This window comes from Cynara cardunculus (assembly GCF_001531365.2).
Source record: "Cynara cardunculus var. scolymus isolate 2C chromosome LG 11, CcrdV1, whole genome shotgun sequence".
In the NCBI taxonomy this organism is placed as follows: Eukaryota; Viridiplantae; Streptophyta; class Magnoliopsida; order Asterales; family Asteraceae; genus Cynara; species Cynara cardunculus.
The window spans coordinates 12,725,080-12,751,010 of NC_037538.1; the positions used below are offsets into that span (position 1 = coordinate 12,725,080).

The 25,931-nt window shown below is 33.0% G+C and overlaps 2 protein-coding genes across 2 annotated transcripts; one reads left to right on the forward strand and one right to left on the reverse strand.

Moving 5' to 3' along the window:
* Positions 1–2,887: 2,887 nt before the first annotated feature.
* On the reverse strand, positions 2,888–9,453 carry LOC112522014 (DNA primase small subunit). Its single transcript, XM_025131063.1, has 16 exons — positions 9,291–9,453; positions 8,131–8,181; positions 7,760–7,935; positions 7,449–7,526; positions 7,239–7,350; positions 6,925–7,009; positions 6,768–6,819; positions 6,627–6,688; positions 6,437–6,549; positions 6,120–6,238; positions 5,621–5,689; positions 5,304–5,361; positions 4,966–5,039; positions 3,945–3,993; positions 3,401–3,480; positions 2,888–3,074 (listed from the first exon to the last, which is right to left on the reverse strand). The coding sequence occupies exons 1-16, from the start codon at positions 9,403–9,405 to the stop codon at positions 3,012–3,014; spliced, it is 1,356 nt and encodes a 451-aa protein (XP_024986831.1). The 5' UTR covers positions 9,406–9,453; the 3' UTR covers positions 2,888–3,011.
* Positions 9,454–16,733: 7,280 nt separating this feature from the next.
* On the forward strand, positions 16,734–19,682 carry LOC112521163 (abscisic acid receptor PYL8-like). Its single transcript, XM_025129873.1, has 3 exons — positions 16,734–17,039; positions 18,381–18,599; positions 19,149–19,682. Exons 1-3 carry the CDS (start codon positions 16,911–16,913, stop codon positions 19,365–19,367), a joined length of 567 nt encoding a protein of 188 aa, XP_024985641.1. The 5' UTR covers positions 16,734–16,910; the 3' UTR covers positions 19,368–19,682.
* Positions 19,683–25,931: the final 6,249 nt, after the last annotated feature.

Consider the following 25,931-nt stretch of genomic DNA (forward strand, 5'->3'; position numbering starts at 1 on the left):
CGCTCCCCTATATATATATATATATATATATATATATATAGAGAGAGAGAGAGAGAGAGAGAGAGAGAGATGAGCGATCAAATGAAAACCACTCCAATTTGTAAAAACCGTAAAAACTACCCTCATCTGTCGTAATCTTATGAAATTTTTTCATGAAATTGTTTAATCTTGTGAAATTGTTTCATATAATACTTTTTTTGATGAAATTGTTTCATATACTACTTGATGAAATTTTAATGAAACTGTTTCATGTATTTCTCTAAAATTAAAATAATGAATATGATAATATCCATGATTAACATCCTCTACAATAAAAATAATTAATAAACCTCTCATAATTACAAAAAAATGAACAAAATGAAAAATTATGATTGGTTGAATGAAGTTTTCACGGTTTTTACAAATTGAGTGGTTTTTATTTGAACACTCCCCTATATATATATATATATATAGAGAGAGAGAGAGAGAGAGAGAGAAAGAGAGATTTGGGATCATGTGAGACCAAAGGTTTTTTGGGAGACTCGTAATATCAATTTTCAACCATTGGATTAGATCTACAATCTAAACATTCATAATCACAAAATTGTCACGAGACTTCTCAATAATCACAAAATTGTCACCGTGCAACTTTAGATCATTAGCTTATAAAGTTGATCAATGAACATAAATTGGTCTTACGGGTCTCACGAAAAACTTTTGATCTCACGTGAACCCAACCTTGTAAGACCAATTCTCAACTAGATACTTGTATAAAAGTATTAAAATATTAAGATCCATTTGGTTTGTAAGATTGAATTGGACGTGAAGGAATTTGTAGTTAAACTCAATTTCAATACCAAGTTTGTTTTGAAAGATTTTCTAGATTTGAAATCTTTGGATTTCAATGAAATCCTACCAACATAAGAATTTGAAATTTTATGAAGATTGTTGGTATTTCACGGGATTTCGTATAATTTTTATGTAATAATGTCCTAAAGATGTATTAAAATAATTTATTTTGTAATAATCAATTAATAAAAAGGTAATTTAATTATTTTTATAATTACTTATAATTTGTTTTTACAATTTCATTCAAAATCCCACAAAGCAAACACATCAAAAATTCCAAATTCAAATCCCTCAAATTTCAAATCTTTTCACGAAACATAAATCTCTCAAAATAATTCCATCAAACCAAAAGCTCCCTAACTAAATATCGATCATGTAATGTTTAAGGATTTTTTGATAATTTCATAAAATTGCATATTAAATGTATAAGTATAAAACCTCAATTTTATTTCTAAAAGACTAAACAAGTACAAAATTAACCCAAATTGAGACTTTAAAACCTCAAGACTACTTGTGGTGTTTCATGATAATAATGGAAAATTCTTAGTTGCTTGAACATCGTGGGTGGGATCGTGTTAATCAAGAAATGTGAGACTTTTGCACTTTTTTGAAGTTGTGTTTTGGGCAACTGAATTTTGGTTTCACAAGGTAATAACAGGACCAGATGTCAAATAAATAGTAGATGCTATCCATGCTTCAGAAAATAATAATTCTGACTTCAAGTCTTGCTCCTTCAACAAGACTTTTATTATATTTGATTTACTAGGCGACAGACTAATTGAGTTGATCGTGCATTGACACTGAAATATGATTTTCTTTTTTTGTCCCGTTATTTCTTATGATATGCCAAGTTTTTTGTTCTACTGTGAACACTCTTATCACATGTGATCATACACGCGAGGGAGCCAGTGGTGTGCGGACGACTTCGCCCGCAACCTAGGTCGCGCCAAAGGTTGTCTGGGTCTCCAATTTAGTATCACGTGTGTATTGTATGTGATAGACTGTAGTAAAAGGGTGTTCTCGCATTTCCATAAAATGAAAGTGTTATTGTTTGAACCATTACCGGTTTATTATTTCTTAAAACTCATTCAACATTAAAATAAATGATAAATTACATTAAAACGAAAGCAACTTTGTGTTATTTTTATTTTGGAGAACCATGAATCAAATTGGTTCCAAACCCTCATCTAGAGCCGGGGGTTTTGTCCCGAATCATTATCCATTTGATGTTGTTGACGTTAAGCAACATTTCATTCAATTTTAGAAGTTATTTTCGTTATTCTTTAAAATTCAATTAATTTTTCAAGCTACTTACAAATTTTAATCTTTAAATATATTTGTTATTTACCTGTATGAAATAACACATTACATAGTCGTATGTGTCATTTCAAACGTGGTTAGAAATAACAAGACAACTCTCACTGCTAAAGTGTCCTTTGTTTTTTCCCCTGTTTCCAATTTCCAGTAACATTTACACGAAGGAACCTCCAAAACTCATTAAATCCAAGGAATGAGGAAACCGATATTGTATTGACTTGAATCAAAGGATTACATCTCACACACCTATTTACATTAAGCTAATACAATTAAAAGTACCCTTAAAACCCTAATACTCAATACAATCTTCATTATCCAATCTAATATAAACCAATAATCATCTTTGAATGGCCAGTAATTCTATTCATTAACTGCTGGCCTCTTTTCTGTTTACCTTGAATACAGACTTGTTCCAAAATGCTGACCCGGTAAAAGCATCTTATTTGATCAGTTTTTACCCCTTTTTTTGGTAAACAGCCCCTAGTCTTTTGGAACAGACAAGAAAGAAAACTTTGGAGTAATGAAACCAAATAAGAACTCTAAGCACGCGGTAACATCCTCCCTAAACAGAGTTTATGTAACAAAAATCCTGAGACAAACTCACTAATTAGTGTTCAAAGGTAACCACGCTGCCAGAAGTTAATGTATCTGCCATTAATTCCCTGAAACTAGTATGATTTATGTTTCCAAACTTCATTTTCTAAGTGTTGTGTTATAATGATATAGTACATATGTTTGTTGAATCTGATATTTGCTTTTCATTCTGATATAAGAACATAACCATTGTAAATATCATATTACATGCTAACTAAACTTGCAACACAAAATGAATCAAAGCAGACGTTGTCGCTGATAAATTGTAAGCATTACCAGTTCAAGGAGTTTTTTGATTGCTGAACTTTGACACTGTGTGAGCCTTCTATCTCTTCCTGCAAAAGCAGTGAATTCTTATAGTTCAGCATCATTGGAATCATAAATTGGGAAGTCAGAAAAAGTCTAGCAAATATCTTCTTGCTATCGATTCAAAATCTGAAAAGCCTGCTAAAGATTCACAACTAAACCAATTTTTCAACAATCATGCATTTGAAAAAGGTATCATACTAAAGTCAGCAAATTACAAGCTGTCTAAATTCTATTGATTCCAATTGCCATTCCAGGCACAAGTATAAATGAGCATTTGTCACAGCCATCTTTAGAAGCTGAACATCACACAAAAAATTTAAGCGGAAGTAGAACCACAAACGTTATTCATTACCTTGCAAGATTTCAGCAAAGGCTGCAAGAAAGATTCTCTAAAGTATCTGATGGACTTCCCCATTGAGGTTCTATCCCATACTGGCATCAATCCACAAACAGTAAAAATTAAAAAAAAAACTAGAAAGCCATAACAATACTAACACACAATGACGACGATAAGAAAGTAGTTGCCTTTGAGATAATATGATAGGTCAATTTAACAATATTACAATACTATATTGTACCATGCCTGAATGAAAGACTTTACATGTCCTAAAATACATCAGAGCTGTGAAATGAATCAATCTGAATTTCCTTTTTCTTCTTTTAGTGTATAATATTTATATGCGGCAAATGAACTCATGCACCCTCCTCAACTTGGGTGAAGTATAAACCCTTACCTCCTAGGAGGCTGGGCTCTACTGTAAACCCGGATACCGGTATGGCAAAGGCCATTTGTTATCAATCTGATTATTGACACAACAGAACTCTTGACTTGCATAAGAAGCTTTCATTTCGGTGATCGAGATCATTAGGGAATGATCATATTTTCAGTAACTTACCTTTATCGCCTTCTGCTTGCAAGCCTGCTGTGTTGATTTCTCCCAGAAGCTGTGAGAAACAACAAAGGTGGGTCAATCAAGGCTGCTTTGATACTCTAGCAGTTCAGAAGGTCAGGCTATGAGGATCAAGACTCTTGATACCATATCTCCCTAAAACTAAAAAAACTGATAAAAAAGTAGAATGCAAGATAGAAAAGTCATACCAAGGTTAACGCATACGATATTTGAAATAATTATATTCTTGAACTGCCATAATTTATATCAACCAACAAGATTCTCATGATTTCAAAGTAATAGACTACATTCTATATCTTAGAAAGCTAGAACAATTAACAGAATATGTGGATCTTTTTAAAGCCCTACAACACACATACAAGTAATACACATGCATATGCAAACCCCTTCACATGGAGGGTTGAGTTTTCATAATGTCAAAACACCCAGATGGAAATAACCTTGGCAATGAAAATAAAACCTTTTAGCATACGAATGCATCAATGGTCCATGATCATCTTTTCAAAAACATTGTTTGACAGATAAAAATCATAAAAACTTTAACAACCTAAAAAGGGGACATCTCATAAATAACCAAGTGATAAAACCAAAGGCTAACCAGACAGGTTCTGCAATTCTGACTCCTACTTCCCAAGTGGAAAATATTGTGTGAGAAAACAGATATTGCATGAGAAAATGTGGCTTTTAACTCGACCAAAATCTGTAACTTAATTCTTTGTTGTCAATATAATCTAGAATTATTTTCAGAGGTTCTCAGCTTACTTCTGCATACCTTCGTCAAAACAAAAGGCGTTCATGAGCCTATATTGAACTTCCTGTTATATTGCAAAATTGCATTTAGTTCAACCTAAAGCAAGTAACTGAGCAACTGATCATTCTTATACATATCATGAGCATTTTCAACTTCAACACTGACAGACTCCAGAATACAACAAATTCTAACCAGAATTGCAAAATACCGATACAAGAAGCAGTTCCATATATAGTTCGCTCACCAAAACATTACCTTGGAAAGTGTTGGCACATTGGTGGGATCAAACTCATCACAAATGGCTGGATTGATAGGAACACAGACACGCCCTAGAAAAAACATGGATGAGATTTGGCATATGGTAAAAAATTACCTAAGATGGCCATATTAGCTTTTAAGCATGAAATTTCTGAAAAATTAGGAACTCAATTAATTTATATATCATGCATTATTTTCAGAAATATGACGCAAATTCTTTATGTAAACATGGACATCAAAACCGCTGCGCATAGGCATCGTGTCAAACTGTCAGCGTAGTTATGATCTTAATGCCATGGCCTGTCATACTCAAAGAAGCAAATACCGAAACTGACCTGTTTTGGGGTGTACACAAAAAGGTGCCTTCAGCAAATGATTCATGTGTTTTGAAACCTGAGATGTGACATCAAATGAGTTAAAATGTACCACCTCTAGCTAATGTATGTATTTGATTGCGTAAAAGTCCTGATATATTTCATGCATAAGTAGATTTAGATTATATGGTGGAAGAACATGATTAACATAAATGATTACGAAATGGAACTTCTTGTGTTGAATTAAAGACAGTTAACAACAAACATACAAGGTGAGGATTGCAGTAAAGTAAAATATAACCAACTACAGATCTAGTGGAAGATAAGACAGTACTGACCTCCATATCAAGCCTAGGATAAGTGAAAGAGAAGACAATCTCCTCAACACACCTACGAATCCCAGGTGCCTGACATGTGGAAGAAAAAGAATAGTTCAAAGAGCTATAGATGCATACAGAAATATATTGCATTCGGAATGCTTTTTTGAGTTTAAAATAAATAATTCTTGATCCCAGGCATACAAAATGTAGCTTGGAGAAGAATCAAGAAAGTTATGCTTATTATGTTACAAAGGTGTGTTGCCAGTAAAGAGGATGTCAAGATTTGAAAGCTTTTGCATTTATAAGCAGCAATGAAGGAATTAAAACCAGCCACTTAAAATTGAAGAGCTTAAACCAACCCAAGTAACAAACTAGTGAAGACAAAAGCTTCGAAAATCACAATCCCAAGCCCCAAAAACACAGAGCTACATACAACCACCACCAAAAAGAACCAGATGGTCTGTCATCTGGATTTCATCACTTCTTTTACTGATATTAATTAATAAAATGAACATACCTTTTGTTTACCAGATTGAAGCAGATGTTTTAGTTGCTCCCATCGCACAACATTCACATCTTTTCCACTAGAGGGGCGCCTACTGTCTTGCCACTTTCCTCTAAGCTCCGAGGTTATTGCTACAAGGTAACCACAAATCTTATAAACAGTTCCTGAAAGTAATTTTTGCTTATTTTGTTCAACACACGTAGCAGGTAAAGCACATTGCAAGTACTAGGAAGAAGCAACAATAGAGAGACAAAAAGAACAAACAGAAAGAGAGAAAGGAGAAAAGAAAAAAGGAAAAAGGAAAACAGTTATATATCCAAATTGCATACATTCATCAGGAATCATCTCCAGTATTTTCTCATATCTCTCATCTGAAAGTAACTGTTGGCTGCAAAGTAATTTCTCCTCAAAGAAATCTCTCAGAACATCGATATACGATCTCCTGCAGGGATATTACAAGGTTCAGGATATTAAATGGGGCAAGAAGTGACCGACTATTACATAAATGACCATACTTACACAAGGAAAGGATGAAGTGCAGGACCCAGGAGTGAAACCTTTGATGTGCTATTGCTGTTACCCTGAACAATAAATAAAAGATAATGAGCTCTCACGCTATAAAAATTTGCACAATTGCGTATATGAACAACTAAAATCAACCTTGTACAGGCGAAAATAGTCTGCAATAGCTGACCTCTGTTCATTATTCAACCTGAGATTCAAGATAGTAAAATTCAGGCTTCACACCCCATTGTAAATGAGCAATTGTAGCTGGAAGAAAAAGTAAAACTTTCATTTTAATAGTTTGAAGTATCACCTTCTTGCTTTTCCATCACAAACCCAACAATGAACACCACGACGGCCACTGTATACCCAGAGAACATGATTGAACCCAAAATCATCTGAGCAAAATGGACATGCAACTAGTGTTACTGATGTATAACAGTAGAAGCAATGGTTTAGACGAAAACTGATGCATATGCTAACACAGGAATGTCAGTGCATGTAAAATGATACTGCATCAAACTACCAAGACATTGATTTCTAAATGTAATAACCTTTGGATATTGGTAGAACTAACTCAACCATACATTGTACAAGCATCAGCTTGCCACGAGGTAATATTCTCACCTCTAAGGGCAGTATCAATCACTTTAATTGCAATGGTCATCAAAGGCCAGCAGTCCAAGCAAACATCTGCTCCGGAGCAGCAATATCTGGCATCATCATAATCTGAAATATCCTGGAAAGCTCAACAGTTTACAATCATGTTTAATGATCAGAGATTTGCTTTTAGACTATTCAATGTTTAGTATGCATTCAGAAACAAAGAAAACTTACTATGTCAAACACTAGCTCCCTTTCCACAGGAGTGAAAATGTTGTCCCCAGATTGTGCGTATGCAAGCCTCTTTGAAGGCTGTTGAAAGATCAAGAGACAAGTACCAATAAGCAAACACTAAAAATACACCAAACACAGTCCGTTCAATTTCAGTTACATTTACAGTACCTTTTACAGGTAAAGCAAAAAAATTAGTGGGATATTTTATATGCAGAAAGCAGATAAGACATTGAAGCTATAATAATCATGACACATGCAGCAGCAGAGCTAACTTCCTTCAAGAATAGTAAAACGATCTTATAGAATCTTACATCAACACTATAAACAGGACCAATATCTATTTTGAATGGACATTTATCTTTGATGCCATTTTCCAGCTCAGACGCACTCTTGAAAGATTGGAACCGCAAATATATATCATTATCCAATGTGAAAGAAAATTCTCTCCGCCCAAAATAAGATTGGTCACATGCAGGATGTTTCCCATCTGCATATATAGACAACTCACATTCAGGATGTTTCAAATTCGGTTGGAAAACAATGAACAAGGATGTACAACATAGTTCCCAAAAGTATACATGGTTCGGTTAAGATCATGAATCTTGAATCCAAATATTATTAGAAGTCCAATCTGTTATCTACTAAAAGCTCCTTTTACAAAATGAGTACTTAATAAGATTACCATTTCCGTATGACATCCATTTGAACATATCTGCATGTGGGAAAAGCCTTCCTGCCAAAATTAAACATTTCCATCAAAGTCAGAAACTCAAATTATGACCCTATTGATCAAGGATAAATTCATAACACAAAAGGACAAATGCTTCTATATTGAAAAATCTTCCTTGTTTCTTTTGCAGTTTTATCTGGGCAAAAAATTTGAAATTCAATCTACAAGCATCCACAGATTTCAAGTGAAATTTGAGCAACAAAGGTCCTACCTAGTAACAGAAGAATGCATCTAAGTTCTGATGATTAGATTTATCATACTTCTCCACTGACTTTATTGCCCTGCACCATGTTTTATCCTTCTTCTCTAATCTCTGTGCTGTTCTTTGTTTCCTTGATGCCCTTTTGCACACATTCCCGTTTTACAAAATTTACCACTATATCAAGCTCTTCAATTACTATTCAAAATGTTCAAATTTTTCTGAATTTTTTATGAAGTATCAGCCTCTCTCTAGACTTTACCAAACATTTTCACAAGCTAGGGTCTTCACCTAAACAACCTCTCTACATTGGGTAGACGAAAGGTGCTGTGCATCCTACCCCTCAAACGCTACTTCTGGGTGGGATATATTTGGTAACTTTGATTTGGTTTGGTTTTACCTACCCTGGTAGGAGGCATTGTGAATCGCTCTTGAAGTACTACCTTACCTCTAAACATGATAGTTAATCATTGACTCAGATGAAGTTTCAATGGGCTTAGGCTTAATCATTGGAAAGGTTTCTAAAAAAACCAACCCGTATAATAATCTTGTTGTAATTGCTCACTCATACCAGACAGAGATTCATTTCAATCTGAGATGCCTAACAAGCTAATTTTCAGCTTCAGATTTTTAGGCAAATTCTGATTCTTGTCAATGTTACTTGCTTATTTTTGCCACATTGAACTTTATAACAAGTAATGCAAACAGCAAAATAAAATTTATCTCAATTTTGCATCTGAAAGGTACTAGGTTTGATTCCAATCTCTTATTTCTCGAGATTGATGAAGCAAAATAGAAAACATAAAATGGTACCACAATTTGGGCATAATTCAGTACGCAAGTCAGAAATTTAACAAAAAATATGTAAAACTACAATAACTTGCGAAGATAAATTGTTTCTAGGAACAATTACCGTAGTAAACTTTGAGGTAATTAGGATTGAATCCGTCATCTACTTGCGCATTTTGGGGTTCAGGATCGTCAATTAACATGTCATCTCTTCCATTCTGTGCTTCTTCTTTAGTCATACTTGAACCCAATCACAGCCTTTTCACAAACCCTAACAGAACTGCCACCTATCGGAACTACTATATCAGTATAAATCACGGATTTCAAAACTTTGAGAAATTAAAAGACAGGTCTTAAGCACCTCAAAAAATGATGAGCGAATTTTAACATGCGGTTCGATGTATAACCTACTATTACCACAGAATACACTCGATACAAGGACGTCATATAAAAATACATATAAAGGTGTACTTAACATAGTGAGGATCGTACCTGAAGATATGTGTTCTGGAATCAGAAGTACAACAGGTTTAAGTCGCGGAAATGGTGAAAGATGGATTTTCGGGAAGATGAGAATGGCGGGAAAGAGTGACAGACGTCGGCTTGTGCAGAGGTTTTGGCGGGAAGACGAGTAATCTGCCGGTTGTGCAGGCATACAGTTTTATATGAGTTTGGGCCGAGCCGGTCCGGACCGATGGATTAACTCAAGGTGGTTTATTACAAAATTCCTTTACATTGATAAAGGGGGTTAATTTTTTATTAACCTGGATATCCGACTAATCCTAGGTTGACCACCTGCTTTGCAGATAGCCTGGAATCGTCGTATTTGAATCTTCGTGGCCATAAGGAGATTTTTAATCCTCCTTGAATTTGAACCTGAAATCTCCTGGTATTTTTGATCTTTAGAGCCAAACTTAAACCAATCAGACACCACCCTTGTGGTCATAAGAGGTTAATTTGATAACTAAGATTGCAGATTATGCATTTGATCGGATTAAAAGTATTTAAATAATTCAATTTAATGTTTGAGGTTTAAAAAAAAATCAACTCAGTCCAGTCCAATTAAAACTACAACCTAAGCCAATTAAAATCGTGTAGATTGGGTTGGTCGGTTTGATCGGATTAAATCTTTGATACATTATTTTACAATCTAGCTAAGTTTTAGTGTTTAAACGAAGTAAAATGAAAATGAGAACAACTACAATAAAGGTTGACAAACTCCAGATGAAAATTTCGAAGGTTCATGCGAATAAGAAAGTAAAATTACAGTTGAAATTGTGATATAATTTTGAATATAACTAACTACAGAATGTATATGATATTAAACAATAACTTAACAATGATATTAAATTCATAACATAAGAAGACATCAGGGTTACTGGGTTTGGTTCAAATTACCCTAACCCAATTTCATTTTAATAGATGTGGTTTTGCCTAATTTTGTATCAACTATATGTTAGGTTACCTCGAGTTGAGTTTTTTCGGATTGGGTTGGCCATGTTGGTCGGTTTTTTGAACACCCCTATTGATAATCCTTGAAATTGCGATGATCTTAAGAATTAGTGTATTATATGTTGTTTCACAATGCATTTATTTTAAATGTATTCGTTTTACAATTAGAACTTTTTTTAGTATATTTGTGAAACAAAAGTTACATGTGGAAAAGTTTCACAATATAAACAGAATACATATGAAGCAAATATATTGTGAAACAAATATATGTTCGTCAATACATTCAATACTAGTCTTAGATGGAAAAAAAATCATGGAAAACAATATCATAAGATAAAAGTTTTCACGGTTTCTATAAATATTGTTTTATTTGTATATTTAATAAATTTTGAAATTGATCAGATAAATAAATTTGTTGTTCCATGGAATATGACCGATTGCAACCAAAACAATTAAGAAAATCATTTTTTTTAATATTAATATTCATGTATAATGAAACTAAGTATAAATCATTAGTAAAATCAACTCGAGTGAAAACGAGGGATAAAGAATAAGTTTTGGAATAGTGACTTATATTATGCTCAGATTAATCTCAGTAAATTATGACTATAAGATATCAGACATAATGAATTCAATGTTGTCCATGATTATTGTTAAACGGCTTAAGATCACTCGAAGACGAAACAAAGGTTGTGTACATTTTTTTTTCGTTTTAACATAAACGTTCTAGTTTTTCAATGTAAAAGTACAACGGGCAATGGAAGATTGTGGGTGACACAAAAAAAATTTGGTTAATCATTTTTCCCTTTTGTGTGTGAGTGAGATTCTTCTAGCAGCAGCTTAATAATTACGAGTTAGTTGTGTCAAACAACGGGAATGTGGGGTGCAAGAACAGTTATTTTTTATGCACGTCAAATATTGGATTTGTTGTCAAGTTGTTTATGTAGTTTATTATATAAATAACCGTATAGATATTTCTTGTCTATGGTTCATAATTAGTCTCCCAACCAGGAGTTTTTCACTATTTTGATGAATGGTTACATGTTGTGGTTAATAGCAAAGTTCATATGTTTCACCTGCAATTTTGGGTATTAAACGACCCTATACTTGTCTGAAATTTTGTATTTGCATTGCTAACATACCCATTTAGTTTTATAATAAGTTTTGCATATGGGTTACACGCATTTGGGTCAAAACAAGTTTGCAGCAATGGTTATGCCGTGTTTTTGAAAGTAGGGTAGTTCTCTTAGAGACGTCATTTTACTGTATTGAGGTAATTTAATTTGATTTTTTTTATTAACCTGGATATTCAACCCGCTATGCAAACAAACTAATCTTAGGATGACCACCTGCTTTGCATATTGCCCGAAGTCACCGTATTTGAACATCTGTGGCCACAAGGGGATTTTTATTCCTCCTTGGATTTGAACATGGGATCTCCAGGTACTTTTGACCTTTGGAGTCAAACTCAAACAAATCAGGCACCACCATTGTGGTTATTAATTTGATTTTATTATTGTAAGGTAAGTATGACATCATGATGTATTTTATGAAGAAAAAAAAATTTATCCTTGTGTAGGTTGTCCACTACTTCCTAACAACTTTACTTTTTTGCTTCTTGCATACTTAATTACATCATTTAAGCAGTAGTATTTGTTTCATTTGCCTTCGTAACAAAGTAGAAGGTGTTTGGCTCGTTGTAGAGGATGAGATGACAATTACATTGATAACCTTTATGGGTTTTGGGAATGAGAATGGTTACTGCATAATGTACGACTTGTATTTATTGTCAATTTATTTCACGATAAACTCAAAAGATTGGCTAACAACAATGAGAAACCTTACAACATTTACAAAACCATTCGAGTTTTTAGGTACAAATGAAGGCCTACATATGTTTTCTCAATGGAACTATTGTCTTCATGTAACAGATGTTGTATGGGCAGCGCGAGCCTATGGTGAAGAAACCATGGACCGAATAAGGTGTTAGGTAATTTGTCGAGTAAAGGTCATGGGTAGTGACGTTGTAGGATGGCGAAGCCATAAGCTGGTTACACTGTAAGGTGGTGATCAACAAGCATGCGTTGTGGGGGCAATGATGGTGTGCGACAGTGGGGCCATAAACCAACGTTGGCATGAGGTAGTTCCCCAACCGAGGGTAAGGCAATTTTGAAAAAAAAGAGCATTTGAAACGATAAACTTCTTGCCATATGTGGTTTCACATTCCTATCATCAACACCCCTCCCCCCTCTTTTTAATATTGGTCCATTACCTGCATTATAGAATGATAAGTCATTCTGGGCTTGTTTGTTTTTTGAAAAAAATCACTTAATGCCTCTTAAGTCTGAACCGGTCAGACGTTTTTATTTTCAGACCGTTTGTTTTTTTATATAAATAAGAGCTGAAAAGCTCTTAATTTGCTCTGAAAAAAAATGATAACATAATCACTTAAATCCTCTTAATCGCTCCCTCCAGACTCTCCCCTCCATCCTCACCTCCAGATTTAGTCCTCCAAATCTATCTCGCAAGACATTCGATCTCCAAATCAATCACGACCCAGATCGATCCACATATTCTCGTAAAATCATGACCCAGATCGATCCAAATCTATCAGATCCAAAACTTGACTGATTCAGATTTCAGATTTCAGACTTAAAAACAAACAGTCTGACTGATTCAGATTTCAGACTTCAGTACCACCTCTTAAAATTCAGAAGTGAAATCAGACTTCAGACTTCAGAACCTCTTAAAAAACAAACACCACCTAAATATCACCATCAATTCTCTACCCAACAATACCCCAACTAAACATCCACTTGGTGTTTGTGTGGATCATGACAACTGACTCCATGAGAATAAGGATCCCCACTTACTGGACACGAATGTATATTGATGATTAAATTTTACGTGTCTAAAATTTTCACGTATAAATGTTTAATGCACATAAATCCATTAAATTATATTTATTTATCATGTAGGAAACTCTCAACTTCAGTCTTTTTCTCATATAGATTACTCTGTACAGTATGCTCCACATTATGCATACTACAAACGAAGATAGGTATACTAATTGTATTATTTTTGCTTAATTGTAATGTAAATCTTATTATAAATAACAAATATTGAGTAAGACCGTTAATATTTAAATAGTAAAATTATAACCCTTGTTCTGTAATTGACAAATTGTATTTAAATTAAGATCGAAACGAGATGATATTGATATGTTTATCACAACATAAATACTAAACCATTTTTATCAGATAGTTGAGTTTCGGTGAGAATGAAAGTTATAAAGGGGAAAGGTAAGAAGAGATCTTCATCCATAGATCAATCTTAATTGAAGATCTATACTTATGAGATGCACCAAGGTGCACTAAATCAAATTATTGTGATAAGCATAAAGGGGTGCTCATGGGTTGAGTTGATCGAGTTGAAGACATTTGAACAACCCAACATAATGCTTGCGGTTTGGAAAAATCTTAACCCAACCCAAAACCAAAGTGCAACCCAACCCGTAAGGGTTGGTCGGGTTGATACTTTGATATATTAAAATATTATTCTAACATTGAATATGTTATTTCTTTACTCATAATTTATTTTTCATCATCAATCATTTGATACAACTTATCCATATTTCTTCCGTATATCACATCAGTTAATTTTCATAATTTACATATATATGTTCACAGTTACTGAACATATATATATGAATGAGTTATATAGAGATATGAATATAATGAAAATATATATATATATGAAAAACATACATGATAATGTAATTATCTAATGTATATATTAATAGAAATTCAACAATCATATTAAATCCAATAAATAAAAGGATATCGGGTTCCTCGGGTTGGGTTGAGTTCAAATAATAATAACCCAATACCTATGGTTTGACAATTTTACAACTCGATTAGACATCAAGTTGCTTCGGGTTGAATTATTTCGCGTTGGGTTGATCGAGTCTTTGAGTACCCCTAAGCATAATCCATGAAATTGGAGTGAGATTAAAAATGATAAAAAGATCTTATCCTTTCTTACGCTTTTTATTTTAACTTCTATTAAATTATATGACGGATTGTTATTTACTTGTTTATTTATACTAATTAGATATTTGTATTTAAAAACTTAGCTCATTTTAATTATGAGTTAAGTTATCTATAACTTATATTTTAGTTATAAAATATTAGTTGTCAAAATTATCTATAACACCGAACCCTAAATATAGTAATAAAAAACGTCCAAGTGGAAAGAGAGATATGTGTCCTCAGATAGACGGACCTCCCACAAAATCCAATAATGCGTTTAAACACCCAAGCAGCCAATCACATTACCTTCTTCCCATTAAATTTCTAAATTAACACTTACACCCCTTTTAAAATGTCAAAATTTTCAAATTCCCCCCTCACGCTCTCTAACACACAGATTTTACCCTTCTCTTAAAGTTCGTCTAAACTTATAAAAATCATTTAACCTTTTATCCTACATATTTTATTTTATTTTTCAAAAAATAAATAATAAAATTACAACATATTTAAATTATAAGGATATACAAATCAAATATGCGTGTTATTGGAGAACAGTCATGTGTTGTCTGTAAAATTTTCATTATGAAATATTTTTAATACTATAAACATATTTTATATTTGTACTGTTTGTATTGATTTATAATGATTAAGGGGTGGTTTACCTAAATGCTTACTGATAGGATTCAACATTATAATTTATTTTGATACATAATATTTTAGTACATCAAACCATATTGAATGCAACAAATTACTGGGTAAGTGCTTATCCGAGTAAGAGTCGTCATCTTTACTTACCGGGTAAGATTATCTATCATTTTCATTGTTCTTATCTAGTAAGATTCTTGGCCATTCTCATGTTCATGGAAATTTACCCGGTAAGTACATACCAAGTAAGTGTTTAGCAAACGGTTCCTAAATAGGTTTTAGGGTATATGTTATTTAGGTGGATACGAGATTTGATTGAAATATGGCGAGTTTTAGTGTTACCATTAACCGATTGACAATATATTCGCATGTTTGACCATTACTTATTATTTACTGCTAAAAACTATGCTCCTTTTTATTTTTAGTGACATTTATGAATGTGCACTGTCTTTACATTATACTGACCTCGTTCGTTTAAATGTGTATGCTATAAATAACACTTCATACATGTTATGCACCATCTACCTGTAATTGAACATAATAAATCGATGCAACAGATCTTTGAAGACCATGTAAAATTTGCAATATTTTGACAGTATACTTGTTTCTTTATGCCAGATGAGTTTATTTGAAATGGTTTATCGATTAGCCAACTTGAGCAAACTAATTAATGGTCATATTTTTGTAATGTAACCATCATCGGGTTCTTCCTTTTCATATATTTTTATAAATACATATAAAACAATTTATAACATTATAAGGAATCATCATATATTTTGATGTTTACATAGGAAAGAGTATTTTTTATACACTTTTGTTTATTTGTACACGAAACATTATCAAGCAAGTATAAATCAATCACATATCTTGAGAGAAACCGTTTTGTGTCAAGTTTGAACACATCATGTCTAAGGGACTGTTTACCAAATGCTTACTCGGGTAAGCGCTTATCAAGTTACATTATCTTAGCGGATGAATATTTCAAGGGCCAAAAATCTTACCCAAGAAGAACGAAGCAAAGTCCGAGAGACTTACCCGGTAAGTGAGGGCAATGATCTTACCACGATCAGCTCTTACCGTTTTTGTTGACTAAAATTTTACTCGATAAGTAAATAATAGTGTTGAATTTTACTGGTAAGTGCTTATCGGGTTAGTGATTAGAGAATTAGTATTAAAACAATGATCCAAGTTAATAAAAAATAAAATATACTTTGGATGAATTTTAAATAATCTGATTTGTTTCCTTTTTTTTTAATTTAATTTTGCTCATTCTATATAGAAATAAAATATAACGCAAAGTAACTTATTTTTAAGCACAAGTTAAACGTAACAATTTAAAAGAATAGTATAAGGACCAAAAAATCGTTTTTGAGAAGTGTAGGGGGCAAATTGATATTATCTTAATGATCACATGAAAATGGTGGAGAGAAGGGAGAGGTGGATGAGAAAAAACCAAAAAGCAAAGCAACCCACCCATTGAAGCTGTGATTCCTCTCTCTCTCAAACGTTAACGAATCAACCGACTAATATTTGTTTATCGGCGTTGTATCGATTGATTTCCGGTGGCACTCTCGGCTTGGACCATCCGATTTCTTTGTTGCCGTTGATTACTATACATGGCGATCACCGGAGACGGTGCAAATTTGCCGGAGATCGATTACATTAAGAGGCACCATAAGCACGAGGTTAGAGCGTACCAGTGCACATCCTCGCTTCTTAAACGCATCAAAGCGCCTGTTCATCTCGTAAGTTTCCGAATCTATAATTGGGAGTTTAATTGATCTAGTAATCGTAATCACAGTGGATCTGAGCTGAAGTTATCTTTCAGTTTAGTAAATTGGATATCACTGTAGGTAAACTTGTGTTTTTCTTTAGAGAGACTATGATTTATGTCCGTTTTTTAATTACTGACGCATAAACAAGCCAACCGTTGCCCTCATTCTATAACTGTCAATGTATACTAGCGGAACGTGTGTTGTCAAGAGTCATTTCGATGATTGCTTAAAGTTAAACATGCTTACTAACCTTAAATGAAAGTAAATTAGGTGTCAAGCAGGAACACAATGTGGTATTTGGCTTAATGAAACCAAGGGACGTCTGTAACCCTTAAGCTCTCAGATCGAGTGTGTTTAGAGTAAAAGCTGCTTCTTTAATGCTTCTATCTGCACTTTTCAGTATCCACAAATGATATTACTGCAAATGGCATTATTTTGCTCTTACCCTTAAACCGTTACTAAATTATCCCCAGAGTTGGTACTTTCCACATTCCAGGTTTAGTTATAAGTTATTGTCCCAGAAACTGGTAGGCTTTTATTATTTGATTTGCTTTAGTCATTGTCCTAGATACTAAGGTGACTCCTTAATTTTCAAGACTCCAAAAAGTGGCATGGAAAAATTGGGTATGCAAATGCCAACTTATGGGCCCATTCTGATAAAGATGGACTTATGACTAAATTTGATTTGTAGAAAGTATTGTTACATTTCGATCATCAAGGGAATAACTCTAAATAGAAAACGTACAGGGGATTTTATTTTGAACTATGAGCCCCTTTTTGATATAACACGAATTTCAATGATGATCATTTATCGAGTATGAAAAGGTCAGGTGATAAAATATGTTAATAGATCATGAAGTTTTGTAGAAGTTGATACCCTATTAATCCAAAAATGGTTTCGTGTTGAGATGCCTAAATCCTAACCGAAATGAAAAGTCCCTTCTATCTTTTTGGAGCTCCATATGAGAATCTTTTCCTTGGGTTGACCATAGAAAGCAATAGCGGTCTCGCGTGATTTAGATATCCTGGATTATTCTTATTTGAATTAACTAAAATTGGGATTTGTAAAGTTTGAGTTGGAGTCTTGGTAGGATTACATTTGGATCCATATTGAAATCTATAATGCTCTGTCTGCTTGAGGTTATAGAAACATCATATTGTCATTCTGTAGTTTTCTTGATACACTGCAAGCTTGTTTCCTTCTCCCATGGATGTATTCCCATTCAGTGAACCATTGTTTCCATGTGTGGTGAATGATTTTCTTTTGCTTGGTCATCAATAACTTTTCTGAATGGTTTATGTGTGTTCAAGGTATGGTCCCTGGTGAGGAGGTTTGATCAACCACAGAAGTACAAACCCTTTGTGAGTGGATGCAATGTGCAAGGTGGTGACCTTGAAATTGGAAGTGTTAGAGAAGTAAATGTTCGATCTGGACTTCCTGCTACCACCAGTACAGAAAGGTTGGAACTTCTCAATGAAGAGGAACACATCTTGGGCATGAGAATTGTTGGTGGAGATCACAGGCTCCAGGTATACCTCTCTCTCAATCTCATTCTCGACCACACATAAACCAAACCAAACTAAGGCCCTGCTTGTTAGCAGTTTCATGAGATTAGTGGAACTCACTGCCTATTCGGTCAACTATACATGATTGTTTGGTAGTGGCTTAATGATGTAGAAACATGAATGTTTGGTAGTGGCTTAATGATATATGAAAGTGACTTATTCAGTAAGCTTCTATAGGGGAACTTTATGCAGAAAGCCAAGTTTTTTCCAAACCTATTGCTCCTAATTAAGAACATTGATCATTCCATCTATGGAAAGCCCTCCAACACAAAAACCTTTCCAATCTATATAGACAAATGAATGCATATATACATCTTTATCCATACATAACTTAATGGAAAACCAACCAAACAGCCCCCAACCCGGTGTGTCCCTCACGGAACATGGACTGTAGGATGTATGCAGACCCTTCCACTACATAAACTGATATATTCATGTACACATTCACAGACATTCACGCACACAGTCACATGTAAATATACGAGAGCTAACATTATTGGGATTTGGTTGCAGAATTACTCATCAGTGATCACCCTTCATCCAGAAACTATTGAAGGGAGGCCAGGAACTTTGGTAATTGAATCATTCGTGGTGGATGTGCCGGAGGGCAACACCACGGATGAAACGTGCTACTTTGTTGAGGCCCTCGTCAAGTGCAACCTCAAGTCGCTGGCGGATGTCTCAGAACGGTTGGCTGTGCAAGACAGTACAGAGTCCATCGTCCAAGTGTGATTCCTTTTTGCAGGATCCATTGTAGAGTCTAGTAATGGAGTGGACAATCTCCCATCACTGTGCATATTCCATGGAGTAAGTTATCACAAACTACAACCATCTTTCATTCCTCTATAACAACTTTGTGTGTGAAGAATATTGTCAACCTTTTCTGTTTGTTATTTTGCATTGATTTTGTGTCACCAGAACCCAAAACAACATATTTACTGGACACATGCTTTGCTTTTCCATTCTCCTGTATTGTTGTAATGCAAAATGTCAAACGTTAATAGCCTTGTTAAAAATGTTTATGAGCAGTATAATTGATTCTCTGTAGCACCAAGATTATAAGCACACCCAATTTCTTTTTTTATTTTTATTGGGTAAACGTGGTAATCAGGGCCAGCTTACGCACGCCGACTACTCCCGGTCGATCAATAATGGCCTGGATTCATCGTAGGTGAACTGCATGGCCAAAATAGCTTTGAGTGTGATAGGAGTGCTCAAGATGGTGGTGTGGCGTTGTACCCTTGTTTGAGTAGGGTTGGTTTCTGGTAAGAAAAGAAGTTATGGTGAGAATTGTAAGGAGGGATCTCTACCATTGGATCAATTCTAGTTGAGGATCAACATTAATGAACCGGATTAAGTTTCATATCAAAACCAATTCATGGGGTTGAAATGAAATTAAAAATGATGTTTAGATCTTTTTTATGTTTCTTATTTTAACTCCTAACTTTTTTACAAGAATACTTACTCTTTTTGAGTAATAGTAACGTGTCAATTACAGACGATATGAAGTATATCACGTGACAAAAGAGTGGTTAAAGAGGATATACACATTGGGGCATAGTGGACATAGATATGCTTTAAGCATTACATTACGTGTGATACCTCCTCAAATACTGATTTTGCTTGTCCCGTTTTGGGTTTTCTTTTGCTACAAATTAACTTTGTGTGTTTAAATATATGTCATGGATTGGTTTGAGTTTTCATCCATCTTTTGCTTTTTCACCTTAATCCTGTATCACAGATTCTGCTTTCGAGTTTCTTGCACCTTTTTATGTTCCTAACTTCAAGATTATCGGTGTTACTGACGTAAAAGAAGTTGATTTTAACATGAGAGTGTAATGATTTGTTCGGTTTTCAGCTACATTATTTTATTTTGTTTTTATTGGTGTGACTGATTCAATAATTTGACGCCAAATTATTTTAAAGAAATTTATTAAAATAACCATTTTTTAGTGTTGGTTTCACATTTTATCTTTAAGTTCACCAAAATAGTCATGGGTCTGTAAAAACCTACATCCGTAATTGAGGACCCAACTAAATGACAAATTTCTTTTACACTTTCTACCCATGTTTGTAAAAAAAATATTACACTTTTAATCCATATCCGTAAAAAAAAGTAATATTTTTAACCCAAGTCCGTAAAAAAATTAAAAATTGCGGACCTAAGACTATTTTTGTAAATATTGTAAAAATGATCAAGAGGTGAAACCAACCGATCAAAATGGATATTTTAATTAATTTATCTATATTTTATTGAGTAATGTTTTTGGAAGCGGCAACATGATATACTTATAGGTTAAAAAGATGGTGTCTGCTTGGCTTGAGCTTGGCTTCAAAGGTCAAAAGTAACTGGAGGTCTCAAATTCAAATTCAAGAAGGAATAAAAATCCTCTTGTGGCCACGGAGGTTCAAATGCAGTGACTCTAAGCTATCCGTAAAGCAGGTGATCGTTCAGGAATTAGTCGACTCACATAGCAGGTTGGATATCCAGGTTAATAAAAAAAAGTTGATATACTTATTTAGAATGTATGACGTAACTTTATGATATGTTAGGTGGGTAAGTTTAGGGGGTATTTGATTTGGATTTTGTAGAATAATTTGAAATTGGAATATTTTTTAAATTTTGTGTATGTTTGATGCATAATTTATTAAAAAAAACATTAAATAATTAAATATTTTTTGTTAATTGATTATTATAAAATAGGGTAAAGGCACAAAATAGCAATCTACTTTCATAAATTTATTTATTATATCATATTTTCAAACTATTTTTTATTAGGACATTGTATTTTGAAAAATTTACCCATTATAACAGTGGGTAACTTTTTGATTTATATTTACCCATTATACCAGGTTTTCATGTCACCTCATTGTCCACGTATGTTGTCCACATGTACTATAGTGATGTGAGTTTCTTATTACACTATTGTACTTTCAAAATTATTTTATTATAGCATATATTAGTTCTTATTAAACACTGTACTTTTAATTTTAATATTTAGATTTTTTACATGTTATTTAATAAATATATTAAATGAACTAAAAAAAATTGTAAATTATTTATTAATATACCAATATCAATAAAACTAGTAGAACACAACTTATCTCACTAATATTTTAAAAAAATATGTGTTTTTAAAAAAAAGAAAATAAGAATTGTTCTTTTTTTACCAAATAATATTATCTCTTAAAGAATGTATTATATTTGTTTAAAAACTTTTACTTGACGTATAAATATATTAAATTAATTAGATTTTTTTGAATTATTTATTAATATGACAACATTAAAAAATTGTAGATCACAATTTATTTTGTTAACATTTAAAAAGAACTTTAAAAGATATTTTTTTTAACAGCATAAAATAAGTGTTACCTTTTTTACAAATAAAATATATCTCGAAAATAATGTATCATATTTATTTAAGAAATATTTTACTCTAGAATATTTAATTTGCACGCAATTTAATAAGAAAAAGTCAAAAAAAACATTTTGAAAAATGAATATCACTAATAATAATTTGAAATAAATTTTTATTTTTATTTTAGTTAAGTCATCAAATGATGTGTCATCCACATCATCTCATTAAAGCCGCACAAGCAAAAAAAGTCAAAGGGTTAACCGGTTTAAAAGGTAACAGGTTACTCATTGCTATAATGGGTAGGTTTTTTAAAGTACGATGCATTAATAAAAAATAATTTGAAAGTACATTATTGTAATAAAGAAAAACAAAAGTATAATGCTATAATAAAAAAAAATGAAAATAGGTTGTTATTTCATAGATTTAACCCTATATAATATTGTTTTTAACATATTTGAAAACATCAGTTCAAACAAATCATACAAAATTCTATAAAATATCAACTACCCCTTCGAGATTTTTAAATCCAATGTTTATGGGATTTAAATGAAATTCTTGGATATTAATTTCGGATTTTCATTGAACCAAACATGAGATTCGATTTCAATTTCAAATCCCTTACAAACCTTACAAACCAAACAAAAACGGTCCCTAATGACAGGGACGCACCCAAGTGGTACATGTGGTGGGCATGGGCAACCACTTCGTTATTCCATTGTTGTATAAAAAATTATAAGGTCGTGAAAAATCTCATTGCATCAGTTTGTTGTGTGTCACGAGATATATTTTGAAACTGCAATGAAGACATAAGTTTTTCCTGTTAGAGTTGGTTTGAAAAACTTTTTTTCCACCTTAGACCCGAGTTTGAATTCCGTAACTCTCATGTTCATATATTGGAATTAGGTAGATTATATTGGAATTTGGCGTCTTGGTTAGGATGTATTTTTCATTTTTTATTTAATAACTGATTAGCTCATCTCTTAACAACTATGGATAAATATTAAACCAAAATAATAATAATAATAACTGTGGAGTTGTTAGAGGCCGACAACTAATGATATCAGGTGTTTCTACAATCTTCAAAAGAATACTATTCGATGTGTGACGTTAAGTATCTACAAAAGTGGTATCTCCAAATGTCCCTAGCAACAAACAATGCTCCCCTCAAAACTTGGGATCCCCACCATCTGAAGATCCTGATATACATGTCATTTAAGAAAAGTGATAGGTTTAACGTTTAGTGAGATGAAATAGTTTAGTAAATACAGTTAGAAATCATGAAACCGGGAATATAGAGATTGACGAGAAAAATGTTCAAGCAATCCCAACATAAAAGACTATAAAGCCAACATTACGTCTTGCGACGACAGAGAAAGACCCAATTTCCATTGATCGTGGCTCAACACAAAAATAGGTCACAAATCTATGTTCTAGAGCCTTTATTACGTAACATTGGCCATCGAGTTCAATGACCCTCGGTCTATAGTCCAAGCCCTCCAATGAACTAAGATGTGGTTAATTGCTAGAATCAAATCATTACACGTCGCACAGTCATCAAGTTCAACCACCCACGAGTTATAGCTTGAGTCCTTCTGTTATTCATTAATCGTATCTAGCTATTATATGGTTACAAACTATCAATCGACTTATATGCCTATGGATCTGTTCCATTATAGTCTAAGCATATTATTTGAGATATGGTTTCATAGGTTTCAAAACCCAAATAATTTCCTCTTCCAAGTACCAATAATTTATCTCGTTCAAGATCAAAGTCATTTCTGATAGATCTCACAAAAGTCATAAGTTTTATAACCCAACATATCATATTTAAGATGATATCTCATGTTTTTACCACACGATCAAACCATTAAACCTTTATTTTGTCAAATCGGGAAAAAAACCCTTAAATCTCCTGAAATACCCAAAATTGAACAAAGTTCATAAATACGTAAAATAAATCAAAAGGGATGTTTAGGAGACTAAAACACAGTATTTTGACATGTATAACAGTTTAAAATGTTAGAATGAACTTACTTCACTAGGTTTTGAAGATAACCTAAAAACCAAGCAAAACATATAGGAAATCGAGGAGATTTTTAATCTTGACCCAGTATACTTGAATCCTTGCTTTAAAGTGCCTTAAATGCTGAAAGTACCTTATTCGGCTTCAGTGAAGAGAGAAGGGGATGAGAAGAGTAAATGAGAAGAAACCCTAACAAAAGGGGTTTTTAACGGTCAACATGATTCATACGACCACATCCGCGACTCAAATTGTGATGCTGGTTGCCAACACCAAATCTTAACTCAACAGTGCCCCACACGACTTCTCCTATGGTATAGCCCGTGTGCCTAGTTGCGGGACTTTATGTCTCTCGAACTCCAGATCACAGTGAACCACGCGACTTTTCAGCTATGGCTTGTATCGTGGGCCAGGTCGCGACAACCACTGTTTTGTCCTGGTTCAGCCTTTTTCTTGGCTTTTCTCGCATGGGACTTGACCAAAGTCTTTCACCAACCCTAACCTCCGCCTCTGGATTGAGATCCATGTAAACGGTATAAGAGGAACCAGACTCAAAACTGAATTTGTGGACCAGTGATGCATGCTATTCTTAGGATGTTTCAAAAATAAAATCTTAGACCAATAACTTTCTTATCAGTTCCAATAAGTTCATTCAAAAATCAAAATCGAACTGAATTATTATAAAATGCTTTGAGAAATACTTCATTTATAAATTATGACACAATATTAGATCAATTTAAGGATTAAAAAACTTGGTCATGAAGGAGTCACGAGGGCTCTTTCCCTCACCAAATTTCTAGTTTTCTCATAATTATTAATAAATTTGGTTTTAATTTACATATAATGTAACCAATAAGAAATTTTCTTAATTTTTGAAATTATTTTAACTTATAAGCTATTAATTTTATAATATTTGATAACGTATATATCTATTTTCAAAATATTTATAATAGAAATGACGACATAACATAAAGAGATGGTTCTTGTAGCCGTCAATCAATAATAAAAAAAGCTAGTGGGTGTGGGTCCGAACATATGGATTGGTGCGACCGTACTTTAAAAAGGAGAGGCTAAGGGGCCGTTTACCCAAATACTTATCCGGTAAGCGCTTATCGGTAGAAGTCGACACTATAATCTATTTTACCGAATAAGATTGTAGTATATTAAAACGGTACCGTATACAACAATTTACCCGATAAATGTTTACTTGGATAAGAGTCATCACCATCACTTACCGGGTAAGACTCTCTATCCCTATCATCACTCTTACCGGGTAAGACTTTCTATCCCTATCATCACTCTTACCGGATAAGATTTTCAGCCCTTGCCATGTGCATTAGGTGAGGAAAGTTACCCGATCCACACTTACCGGGTAAGTATGCCAGATAGCTGCCAAAAAGCACAACCTAGAAAACACAATATGTGCATTGTTAAATGCACCATATCTAGTACTTTCTTTCTTATATACATTAATATCAAAACTCATTTTTTAATATTTTCAATGCACGAATTAATTCGATTTTAATATAAAAAAATGCAAATAGCATTTGCTTTAAAAATTGTCTAAAAATTATTTTCTACTATAATAATTTCTAATTAATTTCTTAAGTGACATATATCTCTAAGAACTATATTTTGATCAAAATGAAGATAAAGTTATATTTAAATATTTTTTTTTATTATAACTTAATATTAAATAATTTATCAATTAATTAATTATACTAAAGTAAAATAAATAAATTAAATTAAATATTATATTTTAAATGTTTTTATCCAATAATCATATTTATTCATCAAATAGAATTAAACGAATAACAATGTAATTTTATTTAGTTTATACTTTTATAATGTAATATTTTATTGTATCAGAAAAAAGATAACAAGAAATTGCTCAATTTTTACAAGGATAAATAGATA

Excerpts from the sequence above, each read along its gene's own strand:
- LOC112521163 (XM_025129873.1), top strand. The coding sequence starts at position 16,911 with ATGGCGATCACCGGAGACGGTGCAAATTTGCCGGAGATCGATTACATT. Across the intron at positions 17,040-18,380 it reads TCAAAGCGCCTGTTCATCTC|GTATGGTCCCTGGTGAGGAG; the intron begins GTAAGTTTCCGA and ends TGTGTGTTCAAG. Across the intron at positions 18,600-19,148 it reads GTGGAGATCACAGGCTCCAG|AATTACTCATCAGTGATCAC; the intron begins GTATACCTCTCT and ends ATTTGGTTGCAG.
- LOC112522014 (XM_025131063.1), bottom strand. The coding sequence starts at position 9,405 with ATGACTAAAGAAGAAGCACAGAATGGAAGAGATGACATGTTAATTGAC. Across the intron at positions 7,010-7,238 it reads GATTGATACTGCCCTTAGAG|ATGATTTTGGGTTCAATCAT; the intron begins GTGAGAATATTA and ends CATTTTGCTCAG. Across the intron at positions 6,239-6,436 it reads GGAGATGATTCCTGATGAAT|CAATAACCTCGGAGCTTAGA; the intron begins GTATGCAATTTG and ends GTTACCTTGTAG.